Source organism: Neofelis nebulosa, chromosome 1 (assembly GCF_028018385.1).
Source record: "Neofelis nebulosa isolate mNeoNeb1 chromosome 1, mNeoNeb1.pri, whole genome shotgun sequence".
Lineage (NCBI taxonomy): Eukaryota > Metazoa > Chordata > Mammalia > Carnivora > Felidae > Neofelis > Neofelis nebulosa.
This window is the reverse complement of record NC_080782.1, coordinates 157,716,587-157,739,671: the sequence shown is the minus strand read 5'-3', so window position 1 is coordinate 157,739,671 and position 23,085 is coordinate 157,716,587. Positions and strand designations below refer to the sequence as shown.

The following is a 23,085-nucleotide window of genomic DNA, read 5'->3' as shown; positions in this document are numbered from 1 at the left end:
CAAAGTGAGCTGAGCCTGCCTCTCCCACCCCTGTGCACCTTGCAGATCCACCCCGGCTAATACACCAGATCCCATCCAAGCACCACAAGCTTGGCAGTGTGCAAGTAGCCTAGACAGAGGCCACACCACTCCACAGACAGTCCTGCCCCTGAGAGAGGGGAAGATAAGGTACACACCAGTCTGACTGTGGCCCCAGCAGTGGGCTGGGGCAGACATCATCTAACTGCGGCCCCGCCAACCAATGCAAGTTACTCCAGACAGCACAGGGGAAGAGCCCTGCAGTTCCCCGCCACTCCAGGGACTATCCAAAATGATGAAACAGAAGAATTCTCCTCAAAAGAAACTCCAGGAAGTAGCAACAGCTAAAGAACTGATCAAAATCTATTTAAGCAATATAGCAGAAAATGAATTTAAAATAGTAGTCATAAAAGTAATTGCTGGGTTTGAAACAAGTATAGAGGACAGCAGAGAATCTATTACTACAGAGTTCAAGGGACTAAGAAACAGTCAGGAGGACCTAAATAAATGCTATAAATGAGCTACAAAATAAAATGGAGCCAGCCACAGCTCGGATTGAAGAGGCAGAGGAGAGAATAGGTGAACTACAAGATAAAATTATGGAAAAAGAAGAAGCTGAGAAAAAGAGAGATAAAAAAATCCAGGAGTATGAGGGGAGACTTAGAGAACTAAGTGACATAATTAAATGAAATAATATATGCATTAATGGGATTACAGAGGAGGAAGAGAGAGGGAAAGTTGATGAAGGTGTACTTGAAGAAATCATAGATGAGAACTTAAATGAACTGAGGAAGGAAAAATGTGTTGAAATCCAAGAGGCACAGAGAACTCCCTTCAGACATAACTTGAATAGAACTTCTGCATGACATACCATGGTAAAACTGGCAAAATACAAGGATAAAGAGAAGATTTTGGGATAAACATGTTCTAACATATAAAGGGAGACCAAAAAAGATTCGTGACGGATCTGTCTACTGAAACTTGACAGGCCAGAAGGGAATGGCAGGAAATCTTCAATGTGATGAACAGAAAAAAATGCAGCTGAGAATCCCTTATCCAGCAAGTCTGTCATTTAAAATAGGAGAGATAAAGGTCTTCCCAAACAAACAAAAACTGAAGGAATTCATCACCACTAAACCAGCCCTACAAGAGATGCTAAGGGGGATCCTGTGAGACAAAGTACCAGACACATCACTACAAGCATGAAAACTACAGACATCACAATGACTCTAAATCCATATCATTCTATAATAACACTGAATATAAATGGACTAAATACTCCAACCAAAAGACATAAGGTATCAGAATGGATAAAAAAAAAAACAAGACCCATCTATTTGTTGTCTATAAGAGACTCATTTTAGACCTGAGGACACCTTCAGATTGAAAGTGAGGGGATGGAGAGCTATCTATCATGCTACTGGAAGTCAAAAGAAAGCTCGAGTAGCCATGCTTATATCAGACAAACCAGACTGTAAATTAAAGGCTGTAACAAGGGATGAAGAAGCCATTATAGAATAATTACAGGGTCTATCCATCAGGAAGAGCTAACAATTATAAATGTCTATGCACCGAATACAGGAGCCCCCAAATATATAAACAATTAATCACAAACATAATTAGCCTTATTGATAAGAATGTGGTAATTGCAGGGTACTTTAGTACTCCACTTACAACATTGGATAGATCATCTAGACACAGGATCAATAAAGAAACAAGGGCCCTGAGTGGTACGCTGTATCAGATGTACTTGACAGATATATTTAGAACTCTGCATCTCAAAGCAACAGAATATACTTTCTTCTCGAGTGCACATGGAACCTTCTCTAAGATAGATCACATACTGGGTCACAAAACAGCCCTTCATAAGTATATAGGAATTGAGATAACACCATGCATACTTTCAGACCACAATGTGATGAAGATTGAAATCAACCACAGGAAAAAGTATGGAAAAACTCCAAAAGCATGGAGGTTAAGGAATACCCTACTAAAGAATGAATGGGTCAATCAGGGAATGAGACAAGAAATTTAAAAAAATATATGGAAACAAATGAAAATGAAAATACAACAATCCAAATGCTTTGGGATACAACAAAGGCAGCCCTGAGAGGAAAATACATTGCAATCCAGGCCTATCTCAAGACACAAGAAAAATCCCAAATACAAAATCTAACAGCACACCTAAAGGAACTAGAAGCAGAACAGCAAAGACACCCCAAACCCAGTAGCAGAAGAGAAATAATGAAGATCAGAGTAGACACAAACAATATAGAATCTAAAAAAATATAGAGCAGATCAATAAAACCAAGAGTTGGTTTTTTGAAAGAATAAACAAAATTGATAAACCTCTAGACAGGCCTCTCAAAAGGAAAAGGGAGATGACCCAAATAGATAAAATCATGAATGAAAATGGAATGATTACAACCAATCCCTCAGAAATACAAGCAATTATCAGGGAATACTATGAAAAATTTTATGCCAACAAACTGGACGACCTGGAAGAAATGGACAAATTCCTAAGCACCCACACACTTCCAAAACTGAAATAGGAAGAAATAGAAAGCTTGAACAGACCCATAACCAGCGAAGAAATTGAATCAGGTATCAAAAATCTCCCAACAAATAAGAGTCCAGGACCAGATAGCTTCCCAGGGGAATTCTACCAGACATTTAAAGCAGAGAAAATACCTATCCTTTTCAACCTCTTCCAAAAAATAGAAAGGGAAAAAAAAACTTCCAGACTCATTCTATGAAGCCAGCTTTACTATGATTCCCCAACTAGACATAGACCCAGCAAAAAAAAGAGAAATACAGGCCAATATCCCTGATGAATATCCATGCAAAAATTCTCAATAAGAAGCTAGCAATTCGAATTCAACAGAATAGGAAACAAATATTCACCATGATCAAGTGGGATTCATTTCTGGGCTGCAGATCTGATTCAACATTCGCAAATCAATCAACATGATACATCACATTAATAAAAGAAAAGATAAGAATCATATGATCTTGTCAATTGTTGCAGGAAAAGCCTTTGACAAAATTCAGCATCCTTTCTTAATAAAAACCCTTGAGAAAGTCGGGATAAAAGGAACATATAAAAGGAACATATAAAAGCCATTTATGGAGAGCCCACAGCTAATATCATCCTCAATGGGGAAAAACTGAGAGTTTTGCCCCTGAGATAAGGAACACGACATGGATGTCCACTCTCACCGCTGTTGTTTAACATAGTGTTGGAAGTGATAGCATCAGCAATCAGACAACAAAAGGAAATCAAAGGCATCCAAATTGGTAAAGATGAAGTCAAGCTTTCACTTTTTGCAGATGACATGGAAAACCCTACAGACTCCACCAAAAGTCTGCTAGAGCTGATGCATGAATTCAGCAAGTCGCATGGTACAAAATCAAATACAGAAATCAGTTCCATTCATATACACTAATACTGAAGCAACAGAAAGACAAATAAAGAAACCAATCCCATTCACAATTGCACCAAGAAGCATAAAATACCTAGGAATAAACCTAACTAAAACGTAAAAGATCTGTATGCTGAAAACTATAGAAAGCTTAGGAAGGAAATGGAAGAAGACATAAAGAAATGGAAAAACATTCCGTGCTTATGGATTGGAAGAATAAATATTGTTAAAATGTCAATACTTCCCAAACCTATCTACACATTCAATGCAATCCCAATCAAAATTGTACCAACATTCTTCTCCAAGCTAGAACAAGCAATCCTAATATTTGTAATGAACCACAAAAGGCCCTGAATAGGTAAAGTAATTTTGAAGAAGACCAAAGCAGGAGGCATCACAATCCCAGACTTTAGCCTCTACTACAAAGCTGTTATCATCAAGACAGCATGGTACTGGCACAAAAACAGACACATAGAACAATGGAATAGAATAGAAACCCCAGAACTAGACCCACAAAATTATGGCCAACTAATCTTTTACAAAGCTGGAAAAAATATCCAATGGAAATAATGACAGCCCTTTAACAAACGGTGCTGGTAGAACTGGACAGCAACATGCAGAAGGATGAAACTAGACCACTTTCTTACACCGTTCACAAAAACAAACTCAAAATGGATAAAGGACCTGAATGTGAGACAGGAAACCATCAAAACCCTAGAGGAGAAAGCAGGGAAAAACCTCTCTGACCTCAGCTGCAGCAATTTCTTACTTGACACATTCCCCAAAGGCTAAGGAATTAAAAGCAAAAACGAACTATTGGGACTTCATGAAGATAAAAATCTTCTGCACAGCAAAGGAAACAATCAACACAACTAAAAGGCAACCAATGGAATGGGAAAAGATATTTGCAAATGACATATTGGACAAAGGGTTAGTATCCAAAATCTATAAAGAGCTTACCAAACTCCACACCCGAAAAACAAATAATCCAGTGAAGAAATGGACAGAAAACATGAATAGACACTTCTCTAAAGAAGACATCCGGATGGCCAACAAGCACATGAAAAGATGCTCAACGTCGCTCCTCATCAGAGAATTACAAATCAAAACCACACTCAGATATCACTTCACGCCAGTCAGAGTGCCTAAAATGAAGAAAACAGGAGACTATAGATGCTGGAGAGGATTTGGTGAAATGGGAACCCTCTTGGACTGTTGGTGGGAATGCAAACTGATGAAGCCAGTCTGGAAGACAGCGTGGAGGTTCCTCCAAAAATTAAAAATAGACCTACCCTATGACCCAGCAGTAGCACTGCTAGGAATTTACCCAAGGGATACAGGAGTACTGATGCATAGGGGCACTTGTACCCCAATGTTTATAGCAGCACTCTCAACAATAGCCAAATTGTGGAAAGAGCCTAAATGTCCATCAACTGATGAATGGATAGAGAAATTGTGGTTTATATACACAATGGAATACTATGTGTCAATGAGAAAGAATGAAATATGGCCTTTTGTAGCAACATGGATGGAACTGGAGCGTGTGATGCTAAGTGAAATAAGTCATAGAGAGAAGGACAGATTCCATATGTTTTCACTCCTATGTGGATCTTGAGACACTTAACAGAAGACCATGCGGGAAGGGAAGGAAAAAAATGGTTAGAGAGGGAGGGAGCCAAAACATAAGAGACTCCTAAAAACTGAGAACAAACTAAGGGTTTATGGGGGTGTGAGGGAGGGGTTGCTTGGTGAAGGGTATTGAGGAGGGCACCTGTTTGGATGAGCACTGGGTGTTGTATGGAAACCAACTTGACAGTAAGTTTCATATTAAAAAATAAAATTCAGAAAAGAATGACAGATATCAAAATTATAATATTGCCTCCCCTGGTGAAATCATGGAACTAGGCCAGTCATCCATGACTATAAATTATTAGTTTAAATCTGAAAGGGGGATTTATAAAGAATTGATTAGAATGACACTAGGTGAGTTCACATATCAAATGTGACATTAATAGAAATGAGAAAATTGGAAGTTTAGGATGGGCTTTCTTAGGAATTTTTCAGCATCACCTTTGAAGTACTTTTGACAGTACATTTGAACCAGAAGTACTCAAGAATGGATGTAATTATCAGCAGAAAGAAGAAAAGAGAAGAGAAGACAAAAGAACAGAAAAGAAAAACAAGAAAAGAAATGAAAAGAAAAACAATAAAAGAAAAGAAAAGAAAAAAGAAGGAAGGAGGAAAGAATCATAAAGGAAGGAAGTATGAAGGTTAAGCCGAATTTAACAACATCCTGAGGAAGCCATCAGCCAAATACACAATATGAGACATATATAGGATGAAATGTCTCTAAGAAATAAAGAGCATTACCAAACATTGGGGAGAGTAACCTTTTCCATAGAAGCAGATCCTAAGATGGAGATTTGATGTAAGTTGTTTAACTTACAATAGGGACATAAGGAATTGATATGGAGAAGAGAAGGAAGCTAATAAACTGTGCCTTATTAAGTAATCTACCAAAGTGGGCAACTTAATCCTATGGTTTATTTCTGGGGAAGTGTGTAAAACATACACTCTTTAGAGTCACCTTTGGTGGTGAGACAGGACATAGATCCTCATGCACCAATAACTCGTTGAGAACTTCTTGATGGGTGTGCTTATTCCTTTGCTCTTCCAGTCTGGGTACACATGGATAGAGTGGTCTTTTATAAAGGTTTAAAGGATAGGGTTGGAGCTGAATGTGCTGACTGGAAATTCTTACATAAGAATAAAACACACACACACACACACACACACACCATTTAATTGGCATAAGGAATCAGTGCAAAATGTGGGTATTTTTGTGTCCTGATCAAAATAAACCAATTGGCATTGTTAAAGAGACATACAATTAATAATGTAATCAAGAAATATGGTTATACATGTGATATAGGGTTACACTATGAAAATTATTTTAATTTTGTAAGCATAATAGATATCACAGAAATGTAAAAAGGGAGAAATTTTAAATTACAGATATGTAATGAAAAAAAAACAATAGGAGGAAAATCCTGTTATATAGTATAATAGGGATGAATTTTGAAGACCTCATGTTAATCAAATAAGCTAGTCACAAAAACACAAATAGTGTATGCTTCTACTTATGTGAGGTATCTAAAGTAGTCAAATTTACAGAAACAGAAAAAGTATAAATGTGGTTATCAGGAACTGAGAGGGGGGAAATGTAAGGTTTAATCGATGTAGAGTTTTAGTTTTGCAGTAAGAAAAAATTCTGGAGCTCTATTTCACAAAAATGTGAATATACTTAACACTATTGACTTTATTTTTTTTTAAATTTTATTTTTGTTAACATTTATTTATTTTTGAGACAGAGAGAGACAGAGCATGAAAGGGGTAGGGTCAGAGAGAGAGGGAGACACATAATCCGAAACAGGCTCCAGGCTCTGAGCGGTCAGCACAGAGCCCGACGTGGGGCTCGAACTCACGGACCGCAAGATCATGACCTGAGCTGAAGTCAGACGCTTAGCCGACTGAACCACCCAGGTGCCCCAACACTATTGACTTTAAAAACACTTTGCATGTCCACTCTGTCCTCTTCTTTGTAAAATTACAATTGTTACCTTCCAATGTAAAGTTTGATTTATTTACTTATTCAATTTAAAGCCTAATTTCCTCCCATTCGGCAACAGAACTTAAAGTTTCATTATATCATAGGTTTTTTTTTCTATTTTATTTCTGGTTTATTTATAGTTTCTTAAATAGTGCATAGCAAATATTAGGTGCTCAATAAAAGTTTTTTGAATGGGGGTATGGCCACCAAGTGTGTAAAATGTAAAATATGTGCAGTGAAAAGACTTGTCATTCCTCTAATCTAAACCCCATCCACATTGTGCCATCCTACACAGGTTAACTTTATGGAGTCCATGGTTAGATGCATGCTTCCTAGTTTGAATACCCATATTACTGTCTCATTTCTGTATAGCAATGCTTCTAGATAAATATGTTGAGACATTAGGTATTTGTCCATTTTGTAGCTGAGGAAGTTTTTCTGATTTTTGCCACGGAGCTCTTTCTAGATCCCCAAATTCCAGTAACATCTATGTTTTTCTCTTACAAACCTTTTGAATGATGAGATAACCAAGGATTCATATTTTTTTTTTACTACAGTTAATAGTGAAAAACTGTATTAGTGTGTATTAGTGTTTTCAGGTGTGCAATGTCAGTGTCCATACATGTAACTTAACTGGACCAAACTCATTTACTTTAAAGACACAATGTTCTGCCAAGTTCCTCTTGGGATTCTGGTGATCTGCAGAAATTTAGGATCTCAATCCCAAAAGACTTGCTCAGAATGACATAGTAATTGTTACATATTTATATGAACATGAATCTGATAACCCTCATTTGACAACAAAATTCCTCCTGAAGTTTTTAAATGAAAGAACACTCATGTTTTTGTGAGGACTTTGAAAAATAGGTTCAGCTACGTTTGATTAACCTGTTGTGAGAAATTATCATAAAAGGAATTGCTCTTCTCTAGGGTAGAAACATAGTGAGTTGCTTTATTATTATTATTATTATTATTATTATTATTATTCACCTTGATGCTTCACACTCATTCTTTTGCACTTCCCCCTTATCTTATTTGAATGTATTAGAGCTGAAAACAAAATTGTCTGTAGGTGGTAACAAAACCTATCTATCTAGTTTAGCATTTCAGTGAAAAGTCATTCAAACTAATTATAGAACTGAATACATATAAAAGTAAACACAAACTAAATATAAATACTTTAAATTAATAATTTAAATTTAAAAACCTAAATATAAACCTGAATAGTTCATGTAATGTAAAGAAAAAGCTCAGCTTGTTGTCTCAATTCAGAAAAAATCAGTAAATCAATGAGCTACATTTATCACTATTCCTATCACTTCAAAGACCAAGGAAATTTAAATGGGTTAAAGTGTCAAAAAAAGCAGTGTGCTTTGTAATAGCTATCTATTGAAAACGAAAATATAACAATTTTTGTTGAGTCTTTTGAAATCATTGAGCAACTTAATGAAAGAGGGAGTGAATAAGACTATGACTGCCTTGAAAAGTAATTACTAAAGAGAAAGAAAAGAATGCATATAATATAAAGTATATAAATTAGAATAATATATCAAGGGAAAATTTAAAATATGCTACATTGCATGAATATCACCATTATTAAAATACCATGCTTAAAAACGGACTATAATCTTGTAGTCACTATTGAGTTCTTTTTGCCCAATCATGAACTGAAGAATTTTATAGTTTCAGTCATTAAGGTCTGCAATGACTGAGTAAATAAGCAAATATATAACTAAATAGATAATTTCATAAGTAATTTAAAAAATAATCAATGGATTAAGTTCTACAGGATAGAAAAATGCATCCTTCACATTGCTACACAAAAGATTATATATTATTTATTTCCTCTTTTATAAATAAGAAATTTTTATTTATATATTTATATAAATATATATTATATATATTAGTGTATTATATATTATTTATTTAAGGTGGAAGAAGTAGTTAAACCAATTATTTTTATTTTTTCTTATTAAATTGTTACATAAGGGGATATTTGACAACCTAGACAGTTTAAGTTACAGTTGGTTAATTCAGGGAATGGATTGTTTAAATATAAAATTTGATGGCTGTGTTAATCTGAGTTAAGAATTATAACTTGTAAGGGAACACCTACCCATATCACATGATAAATGAGTTGAAGAATTTTTTTAAAACATCTATCATTTTATAATTGTATACTAGTTTGGGAAATGTTTCTATACAGTAGAATTCTAAAAAATGAATGTAATTGTAGTCTTTGCAATGACATGGAAGGGGCTAGAGGATATTACGCTAAGTTATAAGTCAGTCAGAGAAAGACAAATACCATATGATTTTACTCGTATGTGGAAATTAAGAAATAAAACAATTAAGAATAAAACAAATGAGCAGAGGTATGTTGGATGTAACTGTTGAATCACTATATTGTAGTCCAGAAACTAATATTACACTGTATGTTAACTAACTAGAATCTGGGTAAAAAATATATTTAATTTTAAAACACATATTATGATTTATGGCTTAAATAATTAAGGATAATTTATAGAAATAATAAGTGATTTAGATAGGAGACAAACCAGGTTATTTTAATCCAAAACTGTCTGCTCTTGGAAGTATGTTACTTTGCCACATAGAAAGTCACTTTTTTGTGGCATTTTTAGAAAGTCATATTTAAACAAGATTTTGTTTCATAAGTAAGAAATTGATGTTTTAACTATTAAATTACTTCCACTTGAGGCAGCCTGATGTTTTTTGTTAATTTTAATTTATCTATGAAGATATCAGGTACTGTTATTTTTGAAAGCAGATGTCAATTTTTAGAACCCTCAAATATCTAAATATAAAAGAAGACAAATATGTTCAATATTTACCTTTATAGTTGAGTGATTTCATTTGAAAATAAGTGATCATGTAGGTATTTTAAATAAGTTATGAAAAAACAGTCTGCTTACTGGTGGTGAAAAACTGTGATGTCTCTTACTTGTGATACAAATGCTTTTAATATCCAGATTTTGACTAAAAAGCAATGGTGTTCAAGAAAAAATACATACATTGTTTTAATTTGTTATTAAGGAATGATTGGTAAAATATAAAATTATAATTTAATAAAAATAGAAAAAATGTTTATATATTTTCAAATTACATGTTAATAAAATATAAATTAAATTCTGTATAAACTCTTAGATTTTCGTCACTAATCATGAGTTGCATACACTCAAGTGTGGCTTCACTCTTAATCTTTCCATTAGGACAATTTATAATAGTAAATTTTTAGCTTCTAACACAATGGGACAAAGGTTAAGTTCCCAAAGTGCTGTAGTCTATTAACAGGGAATGAAAATGATTATATTATTACAGTGATAAAAATGGTGGCTTTATTAAGGGAATATTCCATTTAAAACTTACAAAGCTCTCAGAATGCTAACACTCTCAAGTATGCTAATTTTATGACAAAAGGGATTTCTTTTGTCATTTTCTAAAACAACTATATACAAACATTTTCAGATAAACCAATTAAGACTTTTAAAAACCTTGAGAAAATCTGTAAAAGAATGAAATTTTAGCCAAAAATCAATACTTAAAAAAAACTATTTTTAATTTTTTGAGGAACCTCCACACTGTTTTCCAGAGTGGCTGCACCAGGTTGCATTCCCACCAACAGTGCAAGAGGCTTCCCGTTTCTCCACATCCTCACCAGCATCTATACTCTCCTGATTTATTCATTTTAGCCACTCTGACTGGCATGAGGTTGTATCTGAGTGTAGTTTTGATTTGTATTTCCCTGATGAGGAGTGACATTGAGCATCTTTTCATGTGCCTGTTGGCCATCTGGATGTCTTCTTTTTTTTTTCCAACATTTTTTTTTTTTTTATTTATTTTTGGGACAGAGAGAGACAGAGCATGAACGGGGGAGGGGCAGAGAGAGAGGGAGACACAGAATCGGAAACAGGCTCCAGGCTCCGAGCCATCAGCCCAGAGCCTGACGCGGGGCTCGAACTCACGGACCGCGAGATCGTGACCTGGCTGAAGTCGGACGCTTAACCGACTGCGCCACCCAGGCGCCCCATCTGGATGTCTTCTTTAGAGAAGTGTCTATTCATGTCTTTGCCCATTTCTTCACTGGAGTTCAGTGAGTTCTTTACAGATTTTGAATACTAGCCCTTTGTCCGATGTTATTTGCAAATATATTTTCCCATTCCATTGGTTGCCTTTTAGTTTTGTTGATTGTCTCCTTTGCAGTGCAGAAGCTTTTTATCTTCATGAGGTCCCAATAGTTCATTTTGCTTTGAATTCCTTTGCCTTTGGAGATGTGTCAGGTAAGAAATTGCTGCGGCTGAGGTCAGAGAGATTTTTTCCTGTTTCTCCTCTAGGGTTTTGATGGTTTCCTGTTTAACATTCAGGTCCTTCATCCATTTTGAGTTTATTTTTGTGAATGGGTAAGAAAGTGGTCTAGTTTCATTCTTGTACATGTTGCTGTCCAGTTCTCCCAGTACCATTTGTTAAAGAGGCTGTCTTTTTTCCATTGGATATTCTTTCTTGCATTGTCAAAGATTAGTTGGCCATACTTTTGTGGGTCCAATTCTGGAGTCTCTATTCAATTCCATTGGTCTGTGTGTCTGTTTTTGTGCCAATACGATGCTGTCTTGATGATTACAGCTTTGTAGTAGAGGCTAAAGTCTGGAAATGTGATGGTTCTGCTTTGGTCGTCTTTTTCAATATTACTTTGAATATTTGGTATCTTTTGTGGTTCCATACAAATTTTAGGATTGCTTGTTCTAGCTTCAAGAAGAATGATGGTGCAATTTTGATTGGGGTTGCATTGAATGTGTAGATAGCTTTGGGTAGTATTGACATTTTGACAGTGTTTATTCTTCCAACCCATGAACATGGAATGTTTTTCCATTTCTTTATGTCTTCTTCCATTTCCTTCCTAAGCTTTCTATAGTTTTCAGCATACAGATCTTTTACGTCTTTAGTTAGGTTTATTCCTAGGTATTTTATGCTTGTTGGTGCAATTGTAAATGGGATCAGTTTCTTTATTTGTCTTTCTGTTGCTTCATTATTAGTGTATAAGAATGGAACTGATTTCTGTATTTGATTTTGTATCCTGCAACTTTCCTGTATTCAGCTATCAGTTCTAGCAGACTTTTGGTGGAGTCTATCAGGTTTTCCATGTATAATGTCATGTCATCTGCAAAAAGTGAAAGCTTAACTTCATCTTTACCAATTTGGATGCCTTTGATTTCTTTTGTTGTCTGATTGCTGATGCTAGGACTTCCAACACTATGTTTACAACAGTGGTGAGAGTGTACATCCCTGTCGTGTTCCTGATCTCAGGGGAAAAGCTCTCAGTTTTTCCCCTTTGAGGATGATGTTAGCTGTGGGCTTTTCATAAATGGCTTTTATGATGTTTAAGTATGTTCCTTCTATCCCAACTTTCTCAAGGGTTTTTAATAAGAAAGGATGTTGAATTTTGTCAAATGCTTTTCTGCATTGAATGACAGAATCATATGGTTCTTCTATTTCCTTTTATCAATATGATTTATCACACTGATTGATTTGGGAGTGTTGAACCAGCTCTGCAGCCTAAGAATGAATCCCATTTGATCATGCTGAATAATTCCTTTTATATGCTGTTGAATTTGAATTGCTAGTATCTTGTTGAGAATTTTTGCATGGATATTCATCAGGGATATTGGCCTGTAGTTCTCTTTTTTTTGCTGGGTCTCTGTCTGGTTTGGGAAACAAAGTAAAGCTGCTTCATAGAATGAGTCTGGAAGTTTTCCTTCCCTTTCTATTTTTTGGAAGAGCTTAAGAATAATAGGTATTTTATCTGCTTTAAATGTCTGGTAGAATTCCCCTGGAAGCTATCTGGTCCTGGACTCTTATTTGTTGGGAGATTTTTGATACCTGCTTCTATTTCTTCGCTGGTTATGGGTCTGTTCAAGCTTTCTATTTCTTCCTATTTCAGTTTTGGAAGTGTGTGGGTGCTTAGGAATTTGTCCATTTCTTCCAGGTTGTCCAGTTTTTTGGCATAAAATTTTTCATAGTATTCCCTGATAATTGCTTGTATTTCTGAGGGATTGGTTGTAATCATTCCATTTTCATTCATGATTTTATCTATTTGGGTCATCTCCCTTTTCTTTTTGAGAAGCCTGTCTACAGGTTTATCAATTTTGTTTATTTTTTCAAAAAACCAGCTCTTGGTTTCATTGATCTGCTCTATAGTTTTTTTAGATTCTATATTGTTTGTTTCTTCTCTGATCTTTACTATTTCTCTTCTGCTACTGGGTTTGGGGTGTCTTTGCTGTTCAGCTTCTAGTTCCTGTAGGTATGCTTTTAGATTTTGTATTTGGGGTTTTTCTTGTGTCTTGAGATAGGCCTGGATTGCAATGTATTTTCTTCTCAGGACTTACTTCGCTGCATCCCAAAGCATTTAGATTGTTGTATTTTCATTTTCATTTGTTTCCATATATTTTTAAAATTTCTTTTCTCATTGCCTTGTTGACCCATTAATTCTTTAATTGCGTGTTCTTTAACATCTATGCTTTTGGAGTTTTTCCATACTTTTTCCTGTGGTTGATTTAAAGTTTCATAGCATTGTGGTCTGAAAGTGTGCATGGTATGATCTATATTATTTTATACTTATTAAGGGCTGTTTTGTGACCCAGTATGTTATCTATCATGGAGAATGTTCCATGTGCACTCAAGAAGAAAGTATATTTTGTTGCTTTGGGATATGAGTTCTAAATATATCTGTCAAGTCCATCTGATCCAATGTATCACTCAGGGCCCTTGTTTCTTTATTGATCCTGTGTCTAGATGATCTATCCAATGTTGTAAGTGGAGTACTAAAGTCCCCTGCAATTACCACATTCTTATCAATAAGGTTGCTTATGTTTGTGATTATTTTATTTATTTGTGGGCTCCCATATTTGGCACATAGACATTTATGATTGTTAGCTATTCCTGATGGATAGACCCTGTAATTATTTTATAATGCCATTCTTCATCTCTTGTTACAGCCTTTAATTTAAAGTCTAGTTTGTCTGATATAGGTATGGCTACTCCAGTTTTGTTTTTACTTTCAGTAGCATTATAGATAGTTCTCCATCCCCTTACTTTCAGTTTAAGATGTCCTCGGGTCTAAAACATGTCTCTTGTGGACAGCAAATAGATGGGTCTTGTTTTTTGTTTTTGTTTTTTGTTTTTTTTTTTTTTTACCATTCTGATACCCTATGTCTTTTCGTTGGAGCATTTAGTCCATTTACATTCAGTGTTATTATTGAAAGATATGGGTTTAGAGACATTGTGATCTCTGTAGGTTTCTTGCTTGTGTTGATGTCTCTGTTACTTTGTGGTCATTGCAACATTTCACTCACAGAATCCTCCTTAGGATCTCTTGTAGGGCTGGTTTAATGATGATGAACTTCTTCAGTGTTTGTTTGGGAAGACCTTTATCTCTCCTTCTATTCTGAATGACAGACTTGCTGGATAAAGGATTCTCGGCTGCATATGTTTTCTGTTCATCACATTGAAGATTTCCTGCCATTCTTTTCTTGTCTGCCATGTTTCAGTAGATAGGTCTGCTACTATTATTATGTGTCTACCTTTGTAATTTAGGGCCTGTTTATCCCTAGCTGCTTTCAGAATTTTCTCTTTATCCTTGTATTTTGCCAGTTTTACTATGATATGTCTTGCAGGAGATCTATTCGAGTTACATCTGAAGGGAGTTCTCTGTGCGTCTTCGATTTCAATGCATTTTTCCTTCCCAGATCAGGGAAGTTCTGAGCTATGATTTGTTCAAGTACACCTTCAGCCCCTTTCTCTCTCTTCTTTTTCTGGAGTTCCTATGGTACTGATATTTTTTCGTTAGTTTGCATCACTTAGTTCTCTAATTCTCCCCTCATACTCCTGGATTTTTTTATCTCTCTTTTTCTCAGCTTTCTCTTTTTCCATAATTTTATCTTCTAATTCACCTCTTCTCTCCTCTGCCTCTTCAATCTGTGCTATGGCCACCTCCATTTTATTTTGCACCTCATTTATAGCATTTTTTTTAGTTCATCATGACTATTTCTTAGTCCCTTGGGGTCTGTAGCAATAGATTCTCTGCTGTCTTCCATTCTTTTTTCAAGCCCAGCAATTAATTTTATGAATATTATTCTACATTCTTGTTCTGTTATATTGCTTAAATCATTTTTGATCAATTCGTTAGGTGTTGCTAATTCCTGGAGTTTTTTTTTTTTTTTTTTGAGGAGAATTATTCTGTTTCATCATTTTGGGTAGGTCCTGTGGTAAAAGGGCACTTCCCCTGTTCTGTCCTGATTATCTCGTGTTGGTGGGCGGGGCCACAGTCAGACTGGTGTGTACCTTGTCATCCCTTCTCCCATGGTCAGGACTCTCTGTGGCATGGTGTGGCCCCTGTCTGGACTACTTGCACACTGCAAGGCTTGCGGTGTTGTTGATGAGATCTGCCAAGGGAGTATTAGGTGGAGTTGATCCCCGAGGTGCACATGGGCAGGAGGGGTAGGCTTAGCTCCCTTTGCCATTGGTGGTCCCTTGGGGGAGGGGCCCTGCCACACTGGGAGGGAGGCAGGCCCTTCAGAGGGATGGATCCATGGAAGCAGTGTTGGGTGTTTGCTCAGTGGAAGAAAATTTGTTTACGGGAACTGGTTCCTTTTGGAATTTTGACTGGGAGATGAATAGAGAAATGGCTCTGGCCAGCACCTTTGTTCCCCTGCTGAGCTCTGTCTTTCTGGGTTTCAATAACTCTTCCTCCCCACATCCTCTTGTCTTCCTCACTCTCCGAGAGCAAAGCAGTTGACTTCTAACATTCCAGATGTTAAGTCCCTCTAGCTGTCAGAACTTATGGAGTCCAGCCCCTCTGCTTTTGCAAGCCAGACTTCGGGGGCTCTGCCTTGCCCAAGTGGCTGCCCTTCCACTACCCTGGCTTCCTCCTTCCAGTCCGTGTAGCACGCACCACTTCTCAGCCCTTCTTACAGTCTTCTGTGGGCCTCTTCTCTATGCTTGGCTCCTGAGAGTCTGCTGCTAGTCTTCGGGTGGTTTTCTGGGTTATTTATGCAGATGTGTGTGGAATATAAGTGATCAGCAGGATAAGGTGAGCCCAGCATCCTCCTATGCCTCCATCTTCCCCTTTGGAGCCAAAATTGTATATGATTCAATACTTGAGTAATCTATAAACAACAAAACAGGAAGGACATCAGCTCAATTTCTTTTCAAAGTAAAGCAGTTGATGAAACATATCCTAAGACTGATGTGATTAAAAAAAAGAAGTCATGCTTGACAGATATATTTAGAACTCTGCATCCCAAAGCAACAGAATATACTTTCTTCTCGAGTGCACATGGAACATTCTCCAAGATAGATCATATACTGGGTCACAAAACAGCCCTTCATAAGTTTACAAGAATTGAAATTATACCATGCATACTTTCAGACCACAATGCTATGAAGCTTGAAATCAACCACAGGAAAAAGTCTGGAAAACCTCCAAAAGCATGGAGGTTAAAGAACACCCTACTAACGAATGAGTGGGTCAACCAGGCAATTAGAGAAGAAATTTAAAAATATATGGAAACAAACGAAAATGAAAATACAACAATCCAAACGCTTTGGGACGCAGCAAAGGCAGTCCTGAGAGGAAAATACATTGCAATCCAGGCCTATCTCAAGAAATAAGAAAAATCCCAAATACAAAATCTAACAGCACACCTAAAGGAAATAGAAGCAGAACAGCAAAGGCAGCCTAAAGCCAGCAGAAGAAGAGAAATCATAAAGATCAGAGCAGAAATAAACAATATAGAATCTAAAAAAACTGTAGAGCAGATCAACGAAACCAAGAGTTGGTTTTTTGAAAAAATAAACAAAATTGACAAACCTCTAGCCAGGCTTCTCAAAAAGAAAAGGGAGATGACCCAAATAGATAAAATCATGAATGAAAATGGAATTATTACAACCAATCCCTCAGAGATACAAACAATTATCAGGGAATACTATGAAAAATTATATGCCAACAAATTGGACAACCTTGAAGAAATGGACAAATTCCTAAACACCCACACTCTTCCAAAACTCAATCAGGAGGAAATAGAAAGCTTGAACAGACCCATAACCAGCGAAGAAATTGAATCGGTTATCAAAAATCTCCCAACAAATAAGAGTCCAGGACCAGATGGCTTCCCAGGGGAGTTCTACCAGAGGTTTAAAGCAGAGATAATACCTATCCTTCTCAAGCTATTCCAAGAAATAGAAAGGGAAGGAAAACTTCCAGACTCATTCTATGAAGCCAGTATTACTTTGATGCCTAAACCAGACAGAGACCCAGTAAAAAAAGAGAACTACAGGCCAATATCCCTGATGAATATGGATGCAAAAATTCTCAATAAGATACTAGCAAATCGAATTCAACAGCATATAAAAAGAATTATTCACCATGATCAAGTGGGATTCATTCCTGAGATGCAGGGCTGGTTCAACATTCGCAAATCGATCAACGTGATACATCACATTAACAAAAAAAAAGAGAAGAACCATATGATCCTGTCAATCGATGCAGAAAAGGCCTTTGACAAAATCCAGCACCCTTTCTTAATAAAAACCTTGAGAAAGTTGGGATAGAAGGAACATACTTAAACATCATAAAAGCCATTTATGAAAAGCCCACAGCTAACATCATCCTCAATGGGGAAAAACTGAGAGCTTTTTCCCTGAGATCAGGAACACGACAGGGATGCCCACTCTCACCACTGTTGTTTAATATAGTGCTGGAAGTTCTAGCATCAGCAATCAGACAACAAAAGGAAATCAAAGGCATCCAAATTGGCAAAGATGAAGTCAAGCTTTCACTTTTTGCAGATGACATGATATTATACATGGAAAATCCGATAGACTCCACCAAAAGTCTGCTAGAACTGATACATGAATTCAGCAAAGTTGCAGGATACAAAATCAATGTACAGAAATCAGTTGCATTCTTATACACTAACAATGAAGCAACAGAAAGACAAATAAAGAAACTGATCCCATTCACAATTGCACCAAGAAGCATAAAATACCTAGGAATAAATCTAACCAAAGATGTAAAAGATCTGTATGCTGAAAACTATAGAAAGCTTATGAAGGAAATTGAAGAAGATATAAAGAAATGGAAAAACATTCCGTGCTCATGGATTGGAAGAATAAATATTGTCAAAATGTCAATACTAGCCAAAGCTATCTACACATTCAATGCAATCCCAATCAAAATTGTACCAGCATTCTCAAAATTAGAACAGGCAATCCTAAAATTCATACGGAACCACAAAAGGCCCCGAATAGCCAAAGTAATTTTGAAGAAGAAGACCAAAGCAGGAGGCATCACAATCCCAGACTTTAGCCTCTACTACAAAGCTGTCATCATCAAGACAGCATGGTATTGGCATAAAAACAGACACATAGACCAATGGAATAGAATAGAAACCCCAGAACTAGACCCACAAACGTATGGCCAACTCATTTTTGACAAAGCAGGAAAGAACATCCAATGGAAAAAAGACAGTCTCTTTAACAAATGGTGCTGGGAGAACTGGACAGCAACATGCAGAAGGTTGAAACTAGACCACTTTCTCACACCATTCACAAAAATAAACTCAAAATGGATAAAGGACCTGAATGTGAGACAGGAAACCATCAAAACCTTAGAGGAGAAAGCAGGAAAAGACCTCTCTGACCTCAGCCGTAGCAATCTCTTACTCGGCACATCCCCAAAGGCAAGGGAATTAAAAGCAAAAGTGAATTACTGGGACCTTATGAAGATAAAAAGCTTCTGCACAGCAAAGGAAACAACCAACAAAACTAAAAGGCAACCAACGGAATGGGAAAAGATATTTGCAAATGACACATCGGACAAAGGGCTAGTATCCAAAATCTATAAAGAGCTCATCAAACTCCACACCCGAAAAACAAATAACCCAGTGAAGAAATGGGCAGAAAACATGAATAGACACTTCTCTAAAGAAGACATCCGGATGGCCAACAGACACATGAAAAGATGTTCAACGTCGCTCCTCATCAGGGAAATACAAATCAAAACCACACTCAGATACCACCTCACGCCAGTCAGAGTGGCCAAAATGAACAAATCAGGAGACTATAGATGCTGGAGAGGATGTGGAGAGACGGGAACCCTCTTGCACTGTTGGTGGGAATGCAAATTGGTGCAGCCGCTCTGGAAAGCAGTGTGGAGGTTCCTCAGAAAATTAAAAATAGACCTACCCTATGACCCAGCAATAGCACTGCTAGGAATTTATCCAAGGGATACATGAGTCATGATGCATAGGGGCACTTGTACCCCAATGTTTATAGCAGCACTCTCAACAATAGCCAAATTATGGAAAGAGCCTAAATGTCCATCAACTGATGAATGGATAAAGAAATTGTGGTTTATATACACAATGGAATACTACGTGGCAATGAGAAAAAATGAAATATGGCCTTTTGTAGCAACGTGGATGGAACTGGAGAGTGTGATGCTAAGTGAAATAAGCCATACAGAGAAAGACAGATACCATATGGTTTCACTCTTATGTGGATCCTGAGAAACGTAACAGAAACCCATGGGGGAGGGGAAGGGAAAAAAAAAAAAAGAGGTTAGAGTGGGAGAGAGCCAAAGCATAAGAGACTGTTAAAAACTGAGAACAAACTGAGGGTTGATGGGGGGTGGGAGGGAGGGCAGGGTGGGTGATGGGTATTGAGGAGGGCACCTTTTGGGATGAGCACTGGGTGTTGTATGGAAACCAATTTGACAGTAAATTTCATATATTAAAAAATAAAAAAAAAATAAAAAATAAATAAATAAAATTAACTGAAGATAAAAAAAAAAGGAAAAAATAAAACATAAAGAAGGAGAGGTTCCCCAGGAATTGATTTAACTACTTGAAGCAGACTACTTCCAAATAAGATGCGATGGCTAGAAAACTGAGCGAAGACAGACGTCCTGCCTTCTTCATGTCTACCCTGAGAAAACCTCATTGCACTCTATACCAAAGGGACATTCTATCAACAAGGGTTAAAAGAGATTCATAAGTATCCACTGTCATCAGTAAATGCAGTGCTTTGAGTCAATGGTCTGCTTGCAAAAATAAACCAAAGTTAACTATGAAAAACATGAGTCAGTTTTGAAAGAGATGAAAATAGTGCATATATGCCCCAAAATAAGCAAAGCTGGAATAAATAAAGATGATTTAAAGTTTAGAATTCTTTTTTGAATAATATTTTATATTTTAAAGTTTACAGAGTTCAAGGGTATGTTCATGGGATGCTGTACTTCTTCAAACACGCATAAGTTGGGAATGCCTCTCAACAGGTGTTCCTATAAAGTATTGTATAGATAAAATCTTTATAATAAAGTATTTTAAACACACACACACAAAAAAAGAAGTCATGGATTTGTGCAGGTTGTCTATGAAAACTTCATATGCAAGATGTTTAATAAGTTTATGAAAGAGCATACTAACAAAATGGTGTTTGCGGGAACTGATCATTGTGAGTGAGTCTGGATTGTAAGATTTTGAACAGAATTTAGAAGAAATTAATTTCAAATAAAGCATGAAAAATTTAACTTCAAATAAAGTGTGAATCACAGTAAACTTAACTGTGGACAGCGTTGTTCATGGTCCAATATTATTATTGTTGCTGTTGTTTGTTATTATTTTGAGGTAATTCAAAGAAAGTGCTATAAAAAATAATAGAGGAGATCTAGGAAAATACAAGTAACACAGTAAGTCAAGAAGAAAGTTGGTTCATATATCCACTGATGAATAAACCAAACAGAGGACTGACAAAATGAGCTATAAAGATGTGATAGCAATGACCAAGGACTTGTTGGGTGATACAGAATCAAAGAAATCAAAAAGGAAGAAATTCAAGAAATGTTGTTGAACATATGGAAGACTAAAGTGAGAAAAACACCCTCCATAATTTAACAGAAAGCAAAAATTAAATTAGTGTTGTAAGATTTTGTGTTTAATTTTGTTGCTTTGTTTTTTCAGCTAGTAAAACCAAAGAAGGTTTGAAAACTTGGAAAATTGAAGATTACAATGAGGGAATATTAGGGGTAGGTTCAAGAGGCAGTAAGGAAATAATAATACTGGGCTCATTCATTCTCTTTAAAAGCAGAGCAGAATAACTAGAAAAATAACTTGAAGTATAAAAATGTAACAAAAATTAGGCATAGATTCAGTTCAAGTAAGTATATCAGCTACTGAGGCTGTATTCCATTTGAGATATTAGAGTAAGTAAAGTTTCAAATTACAATGATATTTTGTTATGGTAACAGAAGAGAATTTTGACACCATTATGCATAAAAGATTAGCTCAAGAAAAATAAGATCATTTCCCCCCACACATCTGTAGCCTCAAATAAAAACATAAGACTGAAAACAATAAAAATATTTATTCTAATTATCCAGTGTTCAACAATACGATTTACATAGTATCTTTCAAATGCAACTGTATTTATGTAATCTGTATCTATATTTGTATGTATTTGACCATGCAATTTGTATTTTCCAATGGAAATGTGTAGAAATATGCATTTAATTTTTATGCTTATTGGTTATGAGCAATATGACTGTAATTTTCACTCCAGTATACAGTAGGATTAAAAATAAAATCAGGTAGACTAAAGGAGGTTCACTTAATTTTCTCTCAAAAATATTAGGGACATCAATATATATTAGAATTAGGTAGGAATCAAAACCATAGTAGTTAAGAAATATCTTTCCATAATTTGATTCTTCATGGGCTCAAGACTTCACTTTTTACTTTCAGGTACATATTGTGTTACCCACAGATGACAAATTCCAATGTGATGATGGGATTTCTCCTCACAGAGTTTTCTGAGGTATGGGAACTGCAGGTTTTGCATGCCATAACCTTCTCTGTGATGTTGGGAAACACTTTCATTGTTACTGTCACCACCCTTGACAGGAGTCTTCACACACGCATGTATTTCTTCCTCAGGAATCTGTCCATCTTGGATGCATGCTACATTTCTGTAACAGTTCCTAACTCATGCATCAATTCTCTACTTGACAGCAGCACCATTTCAAAGGCTGGGTGTAAAGCTGAGGTCTTCCTAGTGGTTTTCTTTGTATATACGGAGCTTCTGTTTCTGACTCTCATGGCCCAAGACCATTATGTGGCTATCCGCCAACCCCTTTACTACTCTATAATCATGAACTCTCAAAATCTGCATACAAATGACTCTGGCTTTAATACTCAGTAGTCTCATCCATGCTGCTGTACACAATGACAATACATTCAGGCTGCCATTCTGTCAATCCAATGTTATCCATCAGTTTTTTTGTGATATCCCTTCTCTGCTAAAGCTCTCCTGATCTGACACCTTTAGCAATGAGATGGTGCTCATTGTCTCTGGTCTAGGGATTGTTGGTGGCTGTTTAATTTTCATCATCAGCTCTTACAGTCACATGTTTTCTACAGTTTTCAAGTTTCCGAGAGGAGCAGACAGAAAAAAGGCTTTTTCTACCTGTGTCCCTAATATATTTGTGGTATCTGTCTTCCTCAGCTCAGGTTTTTATGTATACCTGAGGCAATCTGAAAACTATTCCACCATCCAAGACATATTCCCCACTTTTCAACCTTATTATCTACAGTTTTAGAAATGAACAAATAAATGTGCCATTAATAAAATAAAGAGAATGTTTACTCAGGAAATGTGCAGAAAATTTCTGAGGCTCACCAAAAATTAGTGAGTAAAATTCATGTTTACAACAATAAATTGAGTTAATTGATTGGATTTATATCAATATAACTGATATAAATTAATAAATAATGTCATTAAAATATATCATTTATCAAAATAATTTCCTTTCTGAAGGCATTGGATTATCTGAATGTGCCAGTGTGTAAAGGATCTGGTGTTCCAAATAAGAAATCCCCATTCATGCTTTGATATTGTAAGAAACCTTTAGACTAAACCTTTAGACTAAAATTTTTAGTCTAAAAATCCAAAAAAGTTATCCTTAGAAAC

The 23,085-nt window shown here is 36.1% G+C and overlaps 1 protein-coding gene across 1 annotated transcript; it reads left to right on the top strand.

The window, feature by feature from the left end:
• The first annotated feature begins 21,882 nt into the window (after positions 1-21,882).
• Positions 21,883-22,714, top strand: LOC131487758 (olfactory receptor 14C36-like). Its single transcript, XM_058688773.1, is given in 2 exon segments — positions 21,883-22,275; positions 22,277-22,714. Coding segments are annotated over 2 exon segments (831 nt in total).
• Positions 22,715-23,085: the final 371 nt, after the last annotated feature.